Source organism: Colobus angolensis, unplaced genomic scaffold (genome assembly GCF_000951035.1).
Source record: "Colobus angolensis palliatus isolate OR3802 unplaced genomic scaffold, Cang.pa_1.0 Scaffold79, whole genome shotgun sequence".
Taxonomy (NCBI): Eukaryota; Metazoa; Chordata; class Mammalia; order Primates; family Cercopithecidae; genus Colobus; species Colobus angolensis.
The window spans coordinates 4,202,656-4,218,054 of record NW_012121709.1 but is presented as its reverse complement, the minus strand read 5'-3'; the positions used below and the strand labels follow the sequence as shown (position 1 = coordinate 4,218,054).

The 15,399-nt window shown below is 35.7% G+C and overlaps 1 protein-coding gene across 1 annotated transcript in view; it reads left to right on the top strand.

Moving 5' to 3' along the window:
* The window catches only part of MED13L (mediator complex subunit 13-like), a 327,824-nt gene that overhangs the window by 259,568 nt on the left and 52,857 nt on the right, over positions 1–15,399 (top strand). Inside the window, exons 5-9 of the mRNA XM_011928703.1 lie at positions 2,321–2,466; positions 5,057–5,251; positions 5,615–5,803; positions 9,728–9,893; positions 12,033–12,137. Of these exons, the coding sequence (XP_011784093.1) occupies positions 2,321–2,466; positions 5,057–5,251; positions 5,615–5,803; positions 9,728–9,893; positions 12,033–12,137 (801 nt within the window). The remainder of the gene's footprint in view (positions 1–2,320; positions 2,467–5,056; positions 5,252–5,614; positions 5,804–9,727; positions 9,894–12,032; positions 12,138–15,399) is intronic.

Below are 15,399 nucleotides of genomic sequence, written 5' to 3'. Positions count from 1 at the left end.
TTTATTCATTCATCCGTTGATGGACACTTAGGTTGATTCCATATCTTAACTATTGTGAATAATCATGAATAAGCATGGGAGTGCAGATAACTCTTCGACATACTGAGTTCATTTCCTTTGTGTATATCCCCAGTGGTGGGATTACTGAATCATATGGTAGTTGTATTTCTAACATTTTGAGAAATCTTTGTACTGTTTTTCATAATTGCTGTCTTAATTTACATTCCCACCAACACTGTATAAATGTCCTCTTTTCTTCACATCCTTGCCAACACTTGTTATCTATTATCTTTTTGATGATGTCCATTTTAATTGAAGTGAAGGGATATCTTACTGTGGTTTTGATTTGCATTTCCCTGATTACTCATGTTGAACATTTTTTATATATACCTGTTGGCCGTTTGCATGTTTTATTTTCAGAACAAAGCGGTGGTGGGGGGATACATCACAGTACCTGACTTCAAAATATACTATAAAGCTATAGTGGTCAAAATGGCATGACACTGGCATAAAAACAGACACATAAATCAATGGAACAGAATAGAGAACCCAGAAATAAATTCACTTATCAATAGACACTTGATTTAAAAGGTGCCAAGAGCACATACTGGAGGAAAGAATAATGTCTTCAAAAAATGATGCTAGGAAAATTGAATTTCTACATGCAGAGAAATGAAACTAGACCCCTGTTTCTCACCACATACGAAACCAATTCAAAAAAATAAAAAACGATGAAACAACTAGAAGAAACCATAGGAGAAATCCTTCTTCACATTCGTTGATCTGGGCAAGGATTTTAAAAATAAAACTTCAAAGATCCAGGTAATAAAAGCAAATACAGAAAATGGGATTATATCAAACTGAAACGTTTCTGCACAGCAAAGGAATTGACCAACAGAGTGAAAGGGTAACCCACAGAATAGGAGAAAATATTTGCACACTATATATCTGACAGGGGATTAATATGTGGAATATCTAAGGAACTCAAGTCAGTAGCAGAAACCAACCAGATTAAAAGCTGGGCAAAATACCTGAATGGATATTTCTCACATTTTCATTTGTTCTTGTCTTCTTAAAGCATTCATGTATTCTAAATTGAAGAAATCACTACTCCTTAGCCTTTCTATGGCATTTTATTATTATTTGTATGTTTGTGCCTGGCTTTATTTTATTTGTGTGCTTTCATATCAGTCTCTTGCTAGTGAATATGCTCCTTGAGGGCAAGGACTGTGTTTTCTTCAGTGTCACTTCAGACTTCTTGCACCGTTCTTAGATAAATGTTGGTTGTATTTGTTCTCATGCACAGTTGGGACTCAGTGGGAAAGAGAACATGTTCTGTGGCTATGGCCTACATTTATTTCTCCCGCCAGCTTCTTACAAATAAGCTAGTAACTACATGGAATAGTGGGCATGAATAGGGATAAGTCAGCTCAAACTCCCTTAGCCACAATTTACAGTTGAAAAATAAGCCAATCCACAATCAGTAAAACTATATTTTGGTCCTATTTAATGTGCTAGGTATAATGTATGTAGAAGATGGTGTGTTGCTAGTGTCATTTTCATAAAGGACAGAGTGTTTTTACTATTTATATTATTTTATACCTATAGATGTTCAAATTATGTACATTTTTGCTTGTGTGAACTTTATAAACTTAGAAGTATGGTATCAAGGGTTTTTAAAAACTTTTTTCAAAATTCTTTTAAAATTATACTCACTATCTTGAATTTACTCTGTCATGCTAAATACCCAGATACCAAGACTGGGTGTTTCCTTTGGTGAAATGTCATATTTTGGTAAAACAAAAAATGTTATCTAAACATACTGGTCAAAGAAGAATATATATGTGTCACTGTGTGATAGAGAAACATTTTAATTTTATTTCATTTTTTTCCTTTCAAGCATTATAACACTTAACACGTTTTGTCAAATAAATGAATAAACACTTAAAATACTTACTTTTTAAAGTGGCTCAGTGACCACTGGCTTGTCATGTGCTGGACACTGAGACAATAGAAAACTATTTCAATTCTCTGTTCTTAGGCATTTATAGTTGGCATAAGAGATTTTATGCAAATGAAACTGGAAACATTTTGTACAGTAACTTACAGAAGTTCTCACTGCAGTATATTCATATTTCCAGATTTATCTGATGGCTTAGTTTGTCAATAATGAATTAGAAGTTTCTGTTTTGCCCATAATTAGAAGTCAGCCTTACTGGACGGTTGATAAAGTAGAGTTGTATCTTACCTGTAGTTCCTGTTTCTAGCACCCATTTCTTACCAAAATATAAAGTTGAGTTTCTCATTCTCTCTTTTGTAGTGAGCATTTGTCCTGTGCTTTCACATTCTTTCTACATGGAGAAAGTAATGTATGCACAAGTGTGGAGATTGCCCAGCACCAGCCAATTTATTTGATCAATGAGGAGCATATACACATGGCTCAATCTTCACCTGCACCATTTCAAGGTAAGTGTGGATGTTCCTGCTCTCCACCCCTATCCACCACCAAGTGGATAACCATCTTGCCCAGTAAAGTTTTGCAGGGTGAGACATTATCTTAAATGGACATTGTAAAACTAAGCATAAGGGTCAGATTTTGAAGAAGGAAGAAAAGACTACCATTTCATAATTAAGTAGTAATAGTGTGTTAGTTTTTTGCTGAAGCTTCTCACATATATAAGATGGTCTTATGTATATTCTTTTGTAAGAATAAAATGTAGAATTTCCTTCAGAACAAAAGAAAATCTATAAATACTTGAAAAATATAATTCAATGAGTAATTGACCAAAGTCACAAATTAAAGGTTTTCATTGTTGTGTTTATTAACAAGGTTTTAGGGATGTAATGGTTTATAGAAGATTACCATTATACTTAGTATTTGAAATTTGAATCAGAATCAAAGTTCTAGAATTATACAGTGTATAGTTTCTTCAGCGATGTTCCTTTGTTTTAATTTTAAACTCCATTGGTAATAGATATTTAGTTGTAATTTAACTCATACATTCATATTTTCATTAATTCTCAGCTTTACCACCTAGATATCACCAAAATAACTTCATGTCCTTTTGATCTGAGCATTACAAATCTTTGTTTTGTCTTTGGAATTCAGAATTTTCTGTGAGTAACAGCTTTTAAATGTTATAATATTAGATTGAACCATATGGAGGCAATCTTTTTTTGGTTCAGTCATATGTCATTATTAGAGATGTCTGGTTGAAATGGTCTTAGCATATCACACAATATAATTTTAAAAAACACTGTTATTTTAACAGACTTGACTAAAATATTATAATTGTTGTAACAGCCGGTCATGAGCATTTAGACTCCATTGTATTTGTTTTTTGTTTTCTATAAACTATTCTGACTTAATTCAATGAAAGCATCTGTTTCTTGCCCCAAAGATAATAAAACTTTTTTTTTTTTGAAATAAGAAAGAACATTGAATCCACATTTAACTGTGTCCTAATTTTTAACTCCAACTCCCCTACTGCAATAAATTTTAAGCTGTGTAAAGTTAGGTGTTTAGTGTATGAACTACTAGAATATTCAAAACCCAATTCTTAAACTGTGTAGTACAAATTGTACAGTATTTGCAAATTATGGCTTGTCAGGATTTTTAAAATACTGTTTTCTTGAGTGTAAAAGTGCTCAGGACCTTCTGACTTCATCCAACATTTTATCACTCAGAATAAAAGCATTTAGTTATGGTAATAACAGTAGGAATAACTAGTCATGAGGGAAGAGAACTTACTTTCTAATCTTCAAAGTTGGGAACAATAATGTTAGGAATACCAGGTCCCTATAGACCACTTTTAATTTTTCTGATTTTTGTCACTGATGGAAGTCTTAGAATACTTTTGTGGAGCATTCTTCTGCTTATTTTCCATGATTGGTGTGGAGGAAGACCATACTAAGGCAGTTGCTGTCCTTATGGATAATTATGATGAGCATAATTATCCCAATTGATGTGGGAATTTCCTGGAAGCATTATTGCAAAAAAATTACATTTGATTAATTGTGTGTGTTGGAGTCAATATTTTTATCCCATTTGGATCATTGAGGAACAGCAGAAAGACTCCACGAAACATGTAGTGTCTATAGCTATCTCTCTCTTGATTGATGTGACATATGATCTAGCTCTTTAAAAAATTAAAAAAAGAAGACATTCCGTTTAATGACCATGCTGAGTTTTTGTAAAAAATTAGAATTAAGAAAAAGTAGTCTTTATCTTTAGAAAAGTATTATTTGGAAGATTGAAGTACTCACTCCAAGGCTGTGAACTGGCTGGGTAATTCACAGTACTATATTAACTATATTTTTGTGTCAGACTCTGAAAATGACATCAAGGTCAAATACTGAAAGAAGATGAATTTTGGGTCCTTTACATTGAGTTAAATAAAATTTTACTTAGAGTTGTTTTATCAACAGACCTCTAAAACAGTCAAAACAGAAATGATAGCTATTATGCTTCAAGCTTTTTTATATTAAGACTTTCCCACTGTTAGAAATTTTATTTATATGTTATTCTTTGATTACCACAGATGTTTAGGGAGTCTCCGGAACCACAAGAGTATTCAAGTTTTAGGCAGCATTTGGGGTATATGTGTTGAATGATTTTCTTCTGTTTTGGAAGGTTCAGTGTTTATATTGTACAAGCTATTATTAAACATATGTATATGCTTCAAAGCATAGCTGTCTGATAACATTGGACTATCCATATTTTATTTCCTTTAAAAATTGTGGGAAGTGAGAGGTGTTTAAATAATAAGAAATTTTAAAATAAGAGACTTCAAAATATCATACTTTTGTGGCTAAGGCGGGAGCATCACTTGACCGTAGGAGTTCAAGACCAGCCTGAGCAACATAGTGAGACCCAGTCTCTACAAAAATAATTTTTAAAAAAATTTATTTTAAATCGTACTTTAAATAGAGTTAGGAAATAAAGAACAATGTACATTAAGTGATACTGTAATCTAAAATTACCACATATGTAGTGTTGCACTTAAGTAGAAATTATTTCTCTAATGTTTAACATGTGTTTCTCCTCCCCCTATAGTACTGGTAAGTCCTTATGGCTTAAATGGGACGCTAACAGGCCAAGCATACAAGATGTCAGACCCAGCCACTCGTAAGTTGATTGAGGAATGGCAGTATTTCTACCCGATGGTGCTAAAAAAGAAAGAGGAATCGAAAGAGGAAGACGAGTTGGGATATGATGATGATTTCCCTGTGGCAGTTGAAGTAATTGTTGGTAAGAGAAAATATTTTGCCTGAAGAACTTTGTTCTTCTTCCTCTTCCTTAATTTAAGAAGATAATCATTTAGATTCATCATAAATAATCTCCATAATTTTCCCATCTTTTTAAAGAAATTCTCTTGACACAATGGTATATGCTGAGTAGTTATCTTGCCTGAAGCACCCTTGGTCCCTGTATTCCAAATGCATCATGTTGGAACACATGTTTAAACAGCTATTAACTTGTGAGAGAATGGAGCCTATCACTTTTGGCAGTACTTCATGAGCATCTCATTTTCACCACTGGAATCATAAAATTGGGAGTCTTGTGTGAATTCTTTCTCAGTCCTGGTTCTTTCCTTGTTCTCTTTGCTTATAGGTGGTGTTCGGATGGTTTACCCTTCAGCATTTGTTTTGATCTCTCAGAATGACATCCCGGTTCCTCAGAGTGTTGCCAGTGCTGGAGGCCACATTACAGTTGGGCAGCAAGGGCTTGGTAGTGTGAAGGACCCAAGTAACTGTGGGATGCCTCTGACCCCTCCCACCTCTCCAGAACAGGCCATCCTAGGTGAGTAGGATCCTGGAGTGTCCTGGGGAGAAGAGATCCCAGACAATTGTATAGTCTACCTGCCATGGAACAGGTGTGAGAAAACAGAAATTCCTCTTGGAAGAGATGGAGGTAGTAGAGTAATGTAAGGATTTTACAAAATGGAGAAGGAAAACTATCAACACACAGAATTCCTATACTTCAGAATTTTAACTCTGTCCATATTAGTCTTTATTGTTATTAAATAGTTTAGATTCTTTTAAGGTTTGCACACACATCTGCTCCTTTACGTGTGTGTGTCCACATATAGATAAAGTGTGGGTGGGTTTTTTAAATAATTTTGAACAACTGAAGAATACTAAATCAGAGAATGACTGAAGTCTCTGCCCCAATGACCATTGTCAGCTAGGGACAGGCCTTAGGCAACTCTTTTCCCTGTTAGATGTAAAGTTAGACTAGCGATTAGGAGCTCTAAATAAATGCTTCTTCCTGTCAGTAATGTGTCTGCATTAATAATAAATATTAATTATATGGGACAATTTTGACAGTGGGAACTGCCTGCCTTCATGGAAAAATTCAGAAATTGTTTAAATTGGGAGTATTTTTGTCTTCTTTGTTGAGTAGTATAGTTCCTCTATTAACTTTGTTATTGTTGTAGTTGACCTCACTTTAATTAGAAATGTGGTCAGTATGGAAAGGATACTCATCATACTTGAGCTGAAATGAAATTATTTATTTATAAGCATTGAATGTAGGCCAAGCTGGCAGGAACATTAGAGTAAATAAAGCCTTGGCTGCTAAACTTTGAAAATAAACTATCAAGCATGATACATACGTAATCCTCATGAAAATTACCAGAGTAAGACAAAATTTCAAAGTTTCTAGCATAATTAGTGGGCATTAAATACATGTTTATAGTTAAAGAAGATATTGGGGAAAAGCATAAACTTTGTGACTGAACACACATAGTTATAAAACCTGGCTATATCATTCACAAGGTGAGTGACTTTATTTAATTCTCATAGTTTTTCTGAATCTCAGTTATTTTTTCTGATAAATACATACTTTATTGGATTGTAGTACATATTAGGTAATATATACAAGTGCTTGGTAAACAATAGTCATATACAAGTGATAGCAATAATTTAAAGCAGTATTCAAAACTCGAAGTTTAGCACACATTATCTGGAGGACATTACTCAGATGTTTTGTGGGAGACATGGAAATGGACGTGTCTGTTTTTAAGAGCCATGTATTTGCTGAGACGGTTTAAAACAAAACAAAAAGAAAAAAGTACATGCAAGGCCAGGCATAGTGGCTCATGCCTGTAATCCCAGCATTTTGGAAGGTCATGGCAGGTGGATCGCTTGAGCTCAGGAGTTTCAGACCATCCTGGGCAGCATGGTGGAATCCTGTTTCTACAAAAATTAGCTGTGCATGGTGACAAATGCCTGTAATTCCAGCTACTTGGAGGCTGAGATGGGAGGATGGCTTGAGCCCAGGAGGTGGAGGTTGCCGTGAGCCAAGATAGCATCAGTGCACTCCAGCATGGGCAACAGAGCTAGACCCTGTCTCATAAAAATAAAAAAGTACTTCCAGCTTTCATTTGGTAGAGCAGAGAATTTGGATGATTCCTTGAAAGGATTTGTCATCAATCAACTGTATTCAACTAAAAAAGAACTTTCACAGTCTTTGGTAGTAATAATCATAGATATAAAAATTAGAATTATCAGTATTTTGAAAAGTTTTTAATGTCACATCACAATTTGGATTTTTAACAATTGTACTACATTATTAAGTTATCCACTTTTGTTTGTCTGTTTTTGTTTTGCCTTGTACTTAGTGAAATTTGTATTCAACTTAAAATTGAAGGCCTGCTGTGTGCATGATGACCTCTGGTCGGTTCAGAAGTCTTAATAGTCATAATTCAGAAACAAGAGGTTTTGTTGATGGGGAATTTCAATGTGGAAAAATTAACTATGGATCTTCAAATTCCTTTCCCCCAACTCTGTATGCTATTGTGTTAGGCCTTGGATAAATAAATCCCCTGATGTCGCCTTATTCCTTAAAATAAACACACGAAACTGAACAAAAGCTGCCAATATCCTTGCAGTAAAATGAATTTACCTAAATTTTCGTATCATAGGTTGTTGAATTACAGGTTAGGAGTCTTAATGCTGTATTGGAGAGTATCCTGGTCAGCCTTGACATTCTCTAGTTGAATGTCATATTTTTCTAGATATAGGACAGAATGGGCTACTTTGCCCTATAAAAAACACCAAGGTTCTTTCTCCTGGATTAGCAGAGGGCTTAGTAGGGCCAAATGGTATTAGTGATGTTACTCATACCTTATCTGGGTTGATATATCCACTTGCCTCTTTGATATGTAGAGGCAATTGCAAGTAACAACATTCAACATTCCTTTTAACAGCTTGGAGTAACAAGTCTTGTTTAATTCCATCTAAGATACCACTCAGATTTTAGTTCAGTCATTTAAGTACTACTGAAAAGCTTTAACCCAGCTTTTGTCAGGAAAGTCTGTGTGGCTTGTTTCTCCCTACTGTTTCTTTTCTTGGTCATAAATTGTTTCTTTATACCATGGGCATATGATCTCTTTAGCTGTCTGGTAGGATGTTTCTGAGAGAAGGTCTATGTTACCTACTTCTGTTTGTTTCTTCAGTTTGCCTAGTTTTATAATTGGTGTTTGGAAAGCAATTGTAAAATTGAAATTCTTTTGCATCATGAACCAAGTTGGGAACTTTTAAAATAAAAGGTAGCAAAGAAAGTTCAAATTTCTTATCTCATTTGTAATATGGTAATACTTTTATCGGAAACAAGCGTGCTTCATTTCCTTAGAATATAAGCATTTGGGTCTTTTTTTTTTTTTTAAATAGACGTAAGCCTGATCATTTAGCTCATATTATCATCATCTTTCATTGATAATAAGAATACTTAGTTTCTGTTATAAGGTTGCTTCTTTCTTTTTCATCTTGACTTTCGTTAAGATGTTTTGCATCATAGTTCTATTGAGAAGAAAATCCATAATGTACTTACTAAGTCAAATAGATAAAAGTGATTCAGTCAGAATTTAATACTGGAAATTGACTTTAGTATTTGTCTTATATAAGATAGAAGTAGTAAAATACTCAAAATGTAAACAACCAGTATCATCTACAATCATAATGAACATAATTGAAAGAAATAGATTATATTCATAACCACTGTATTTGGAAAAACTAAGTGGAGTTACTAGAGAGAAACCAATGAATTTTTAGTCCTCTGACATAAAATGTCAAGACAACCTCTTTCAGTGTTTTAGTACTAAGTTTTAAATACATGGTGTCAGGCATAAGGACAAACAGTACCACGCACAAGTTTGAAATTTGACCTTGTTAAAAGCTTTGTGCCATTACTTTTCTTGTTCCTATCCAGCGCACTGTGTGCTGCTGATACACAGCCGTTTAGCTACATGAGTATAAAGCTCCCTCTACTGTTTCCTTTTGCCTTGAAACTCATTGACTGTGTTAAGATTTAAAAATCTAAAACAGTCAGTGGAAGTTTGCATCTTTAATATTGTGATGTATGAACCCTTCCTTCTAAGTTGTATCAAATACATGTGGAGTAGGAGTGCATCTCTATGTGTGTGCCCTTATGGGTGTGTGAGTGTTCATCTGATTAGTTGATTTAGGGAGAGAACAAAGAATCATATGGTCAAAGTTTCAGGGAAAAAAATCCATTCTGACACAAATTTTACTCATAATTATGGATAGTGTTATAGCCAGGGTATAGGGGAAAAATGACATGTGTATGACTTTCAACAATTAAAATGCATATTTATGTTAAATAAGATATATATGTTTTGTTATATTTATGTTAAATAAGTCTATGAAGTAGGAAACCTTTTCAGAAAATCTTAACATTCCAAATTGCCTTTTTTTTTTTCAGGTGAGAGTGGAGGTATGCAGAGTGCTGCCAGTCACCTAGTTTCCCAAGATGGGGGGATGATAACTATGCACAGTCCAAAGAGATCGGGGAAGATTCCTCCAAAACTCCACAATCATATGGTCCATCGAGTCTGGAAGGAATGCATCCTCAACAGAACCCAGTCCAAGTATGTTTTCTCGATTATGTCTAGATCATAGTTTAGTAGCCATCTTGATTGCTACCTGAAAAATGTCAATCACATTGTACTATTGTGTGACCAAATTTGAGAAGTCACCAGATTAGTATTGCATCTTTTTTAATTTAATAGAACAAAATTTGAAATAAAGATGTTAAAATCAAGACATTTACTGTACTTGATTTCATTATCGAGGAAGTTTTCGAAGTTCCTCATACTGTACAGATTGGCATGGTGTTGACCTGACATTTTGTAGCACAGCTGGCATAGAGATTTACTGCGGGTGTCAGGACAGTAACCAGTGGGTTTGGTTTTTCCTTGTATATCAGTGTATGAGTGCTTCCCTATTATGAAGGGAAGGAACCTTCCTTGCTGATTTACTATTGTGTACTGGCCTTAATTGTAATTAACAATACATTTTTGAACTAGACTGATGACAGTTGGAGGGGTGTTTATTATCTGCCGTGCTCCTATTTGTTGATTTGAGAAAATTATATTGTTTTCTTCCCCCACCTAACTTTCCTTCCTTTCCAATCTCCCTGCCTTTCTTCTTTAACATACTTTTGGAATAAGGGGAGAATTGATTTTTTAGAAAAGACTGCTGATGATTATTTTATTGCCTAAACGATAATGACAAACAGTAGTCAATAAGTGCTATTCCACTTATCAAGATTTATGTAAACATAATCAGCACAGTTTCATATCTGTTTTAATATGAGTAGATGTCTGCTTTCTTGACTAATGAAAGTAGACAAATGAGTCTTGATTCTCTGAAACAGAATGAATATGGACATGCATGTCAGTAACTTCCAATAACTTCCTTCGTGTAGAAGCCAATGAAATGTTTCTTAAGTGACTACTATTCCAAGTTTTGATACATATTCAAAACCTGTCCTTTGGACCCAGCTTTTATCAATTTCATACTAAATATTTATTGGCCAATAAATTGATTCTGGAATAGGCCATTGAAGATGTAGTAGATAGCTGTAAAATAATTGCAGTGGAAAATCATGTCACATTCTAGCTATCTCTAGTCACTTTAAAATGATCCTTTCCTTTAGAATAATTGGTACAGATATTTTTACTTCCATCTGTAATGCCTAGATTATTTCCAAGTAAACATTTGCTTTTTCTTTTCCTTTCATTTATCATCTTTGACTTTTAGTCACCATCAGCCTTACACCTCCACAACTCTTAACAGATCATAGTCCCTCTCTCAGCAGCACAGAACAGGGAGACGAGACAACCAGGAGGGCAGTGGAGGGCAGAGAGTGGGAGAACGCCCTATAGAGCCTCTGTTGAAACACTTTGCAGTATCTGCTGTAGCAAAATCAGCAATCCAAAAATATTGCCCCTTATTGTTAATTCATTTTATAATAAAGGTATCTGCTTTTTGCTACCAATTATCAGTGATATGTAGGAGATACTTCTGTTTTTTATTTCACATTAGGAGTGTTGCTCTTAAATGCTAGTAAATATTTTACAGGATGAGTATCTTATCCAAAGTTCGTGGGACCAGAAGTGTTTGTTCAGATCTTTTTTAGATTTTGGAATATTTGCGTATACGTAGTGAGATGTCTTGGGGATGGGTCTTAAGTCTAAGCACAAAGTTTTTTTATGTTTCATGTGCACATAGCCTAAAGGTTAATTTTATACAATGTCTTAAAACAATTTTGTGCCTGAAACAAAGTTTGTGTACATTGAACCATCGTAAGCAAAGGTGTCTATCTCAGCCGCCTATGTGGATAATCTGTGGTTGTTCAGCATCACCATCATTCCTGACTCAGAATTTATGTGCTACAGATAAGCGGTCACCTCAGCCTCCCAAGTATCTGGGACTACTAGCAAGCACCACTGTGCCTGGCTAATTTTTGTATTTTTTTGTATGTATGGGGTTTCGCCATGTTGCCCAGGATGATCTCAAAACTCCTGGACTCAAGTGATCTGCCCACCTTAGCCTCCCAAAATGCTGGAATTACAGGTATGAACCACATGCGCCCAGCCAAATAGAAACATTTTGAACAGGATACCATTACTGTGTGAGTGAAATGTATTCAACTCTTGAACATTTTTCTCCCCAGGAGTATGGGTATTATGTTCACACATAAGTCACATTTTTAACCCTTTTAGGAGGAGCCAAATGTCAACTCCAACTCTTGAAGAAGAGCCTGCTAGCAATCCTGCTACTTGGGATTTTGTGGATCCAACCCAAAGAGTCAGCTGTTCTTGTTCCAGGTAGGTAATAAAAAAGGCAAAATAGTAGTGAGATCGATTGATGGCGCATCTTGTTGATTCCTCTCCTGGCCTCACAGATCAGTTCTTCCTGATTCTCCATTCTCCTCCAGTACAGAAGAAAAAGAGTTTTTTTCTTATATGCAGATGATACAGTTTTATTGTCAGGACTCAGAGTTTGTTAGACAGTCGGCCCTGTTAACAAATTGCTCCCGTAACTTTTTTTCTGGTTAGCAGCTTCAAAACTAAAGGCATCAGTTTGACAAGACAATTCTTAGCCCTTTAAATGACTTTATTTAACTACTCTTAATTTTAAAGTAGAGATACACGTTAAAAACAGATTGACTTGAGTCAATAGAATTTGGATTAAAGAGACTTTCTGTAGATAATTTGTTTTGTTGCTAGCAGTGATGTTTTTTGATTGAGACAGGTATTTGGTCACAACTGCTAAAAGCTAAAATTGTTGCAGTCATGATATCTTAGTTGCTTATTCATTTAGTTCTTTGGATACGGCCTCAGATTGCTTTTTTGTAGAAAATTTTTGCATTCTTCTTGAATATTCCACTGACTTACCACTCTTTGTTGTAGTAAAGAATCTTATCGTTGTGGATTTTCATTAGGGTTCTTAAATTCTTTAAGTGGGCGTTTAAGTCTTTTCCCCCAGCTCATTTGACAGAAGAAGTGGTGGTGATTTTTCACCTAGACTGGGCTATTTTGAGTAGCCTTGCTTCTGAAATATACGCTTTCAAATTTGATACTGTTCAATGTGGATAAAAAGTTCAGGTGAGATAAGCATATTTAGAAGATGGCCATTCATGTCTCTAGTGAGATCAGGGCTTCTTAATGTAGCATGAGTGAGTTGGCTTCACGCTGAGGAGGTGGTCCATATGCCGCCTGCATATATGCAAACTGCTGCATGTGTACACTTAGGGAACAGCTTTGACACCTTTTCCTCTTCTCCCCTGCCTCTTGAGGTGATTCTTTTATCAAGCTCTGCCTTGGCAGCCTCTTGTTGAGAGATGTAAGGATAAGCCTAATGAAGCTCATTATTGATTTTTCAGGGAGGATGTTTTTGAAGAAGTTGTTTGCTCACTAAGGGTTCCCTCTCTGAGCATATGAGAGCCTCTCTCTGGTGTTAGTAGGTGTGGTATACTACAGCTGAATACTACTTTACTCTTGTCTCTAGGCTGTTGTGAATTGTGTGACAAAAAGTATTTTCCCAGTAACTTTGATTTATGGACAGTTCACAGCCAAGTTAAGGCCCAGCTTTAGCACATACATAGGATATCAATTGTAGTGTATTTAACTTTTCTTTCATCTTATTTTCCCTGTGCTTACCTTAGCCCAGATTTTTTCACTTAAAAGAATAACCTATTTACCGATTTTTACACATTTTTATTAGGTACCTGGAATTATTTTTGTAACACATTAAGTGTAAATAAACAAATAATGTTTTCCTTTTTGTTTTCTGGAATTATTGCTGTATTTCTTTGCCAAATGCACATATCTTCAGGTCTTGTTTTTATAACCGTATGCATACCAAGGCACCATTCTATTGACTTTCCAACTTCTATACCAACCTGACTTTCAGAGAGTCTTGTATTTTGGGGGATGCCTTTAAGAAAAATGCTTAGGCTGGGTGCAGTGGTTCACGCCTGTAATCCCAGCACTTTGGAAGGCCAAGGCAGGCGGATCACAAGATCAAGAGTTTGAGACCATCCTGCTCAACATGGCGAAACCCCATTTCTACTGAAAAAATACAAAAATTAGTCAGCCGTGGTGGCACGTGCCTGTAATCACAGTTGCTCACGAGGCTGAAGCAGGAGAATTGCTTGAACCTGGGAGGCGGAGGTTGTAGTGAGCCGAGATTGTGCCACTGTACTCCAGCCTGGGCGACAGAGCAAGACTCCATCTCAAAAAAAAAAAAAAAACACAAGAAAAATCCTTAATTTTTGCCATGTATGCTTCCCCCACAAACTTGGAACCCTATTGTGGTCATTTTTACCGCAATTTTCTCTTCTCAGCCTACAGACTTTTTAGATTTAATTTGTCACTGGATTTCACACTGACTTCCTTTGAAATGTCTATTGTAGTCCTCCTTTCCTTGTTCTTCTAGTCATGATCTATTTCTGCATGTTTGGGCCCTGCCTCAGGTTTCTTCCTACCACCGGTCACCCATATAGCGTGCGGCCTTCCTCTGATTTCTCTACTGTCTGCGCTAGGTTCCTGGCCTGCTGAGATGTGCTGCGATTTGCTCCTACCTACTGTGCATTCCTCATTCTAACCTTTTTGCAATGTAGCTGAATCATTAAATACAGTTGAAGAAACTAACTTTAGGATTAGGTTATCCACTTTCAAAACATCTTTACTTTGAAGAGGGTATCGTAAAGTGTCTCTCAAAGAACTAGTATGGGTAAATGCTCTCTGAGAAAAAAAGCCTAAAAGACTAAAATTTTAGGTTTTAAAATAAGTACCTTCATAAGATGTTGAGATACTTTCTGAGTGGTACTGTGCTCATTGGGCTTAAAGACAAGAAGTTCAGGAGTGTTTGTTTTTATTTTTTTGAGTAGCAAAGACTTTGGCAAGAGTATTTTCAGATGATCTGCTGCAGGATTACCGAACCCATTATGGTACAGACCACTCCTTCCACTATTTAATGGCCTTATGGAGCAGGGCAGCCATCCTGCTGTCCCACTAAACCATCCCATTATGCCCCACAAATCTGTTTTACTGCTCACTAGGGCATCATTTAGTGCAATGCAGCAGTAATTTAATGCCACCCTAGTGGCCTCAGAGAGTTACTACTACACCGGCAGGAGAGCTCACATTTTTCCCCAGGAATGATTTATATATTGGGAGGTACTGGCTGACCTGCAGTATAACTTTGTTGTACAGATTAAACCTTGGCATCATCTAGTGGGCTCTTACTGAGCCATTTTTCACACCCATGCTTGCCAAGAAGTGTGTTAGGATGTGAGCCGACTTGGTTTTTCTGCTTTGGTGGTTCAGGTGCATTTGTGTATGTGTGGTGTTAAGCTCTATCATTTTAACGTGTGTCTGTAAGATCCAAAGTTGTCTTTTATCCCTTCTTGCCTAGATATAGTGGCACATAAAGTTTCTAATATATTTATCCTGTTAAATGTTCTTAGGATTGGAACTTACTGTTTTAATTCCACGCTTTGAGGCAGACTAGTTGCATAGTTATTTTATTCCCAATTTGCAGCACTACAAGCCATTATAAGCCATTCTATATTACAGTTAGTAG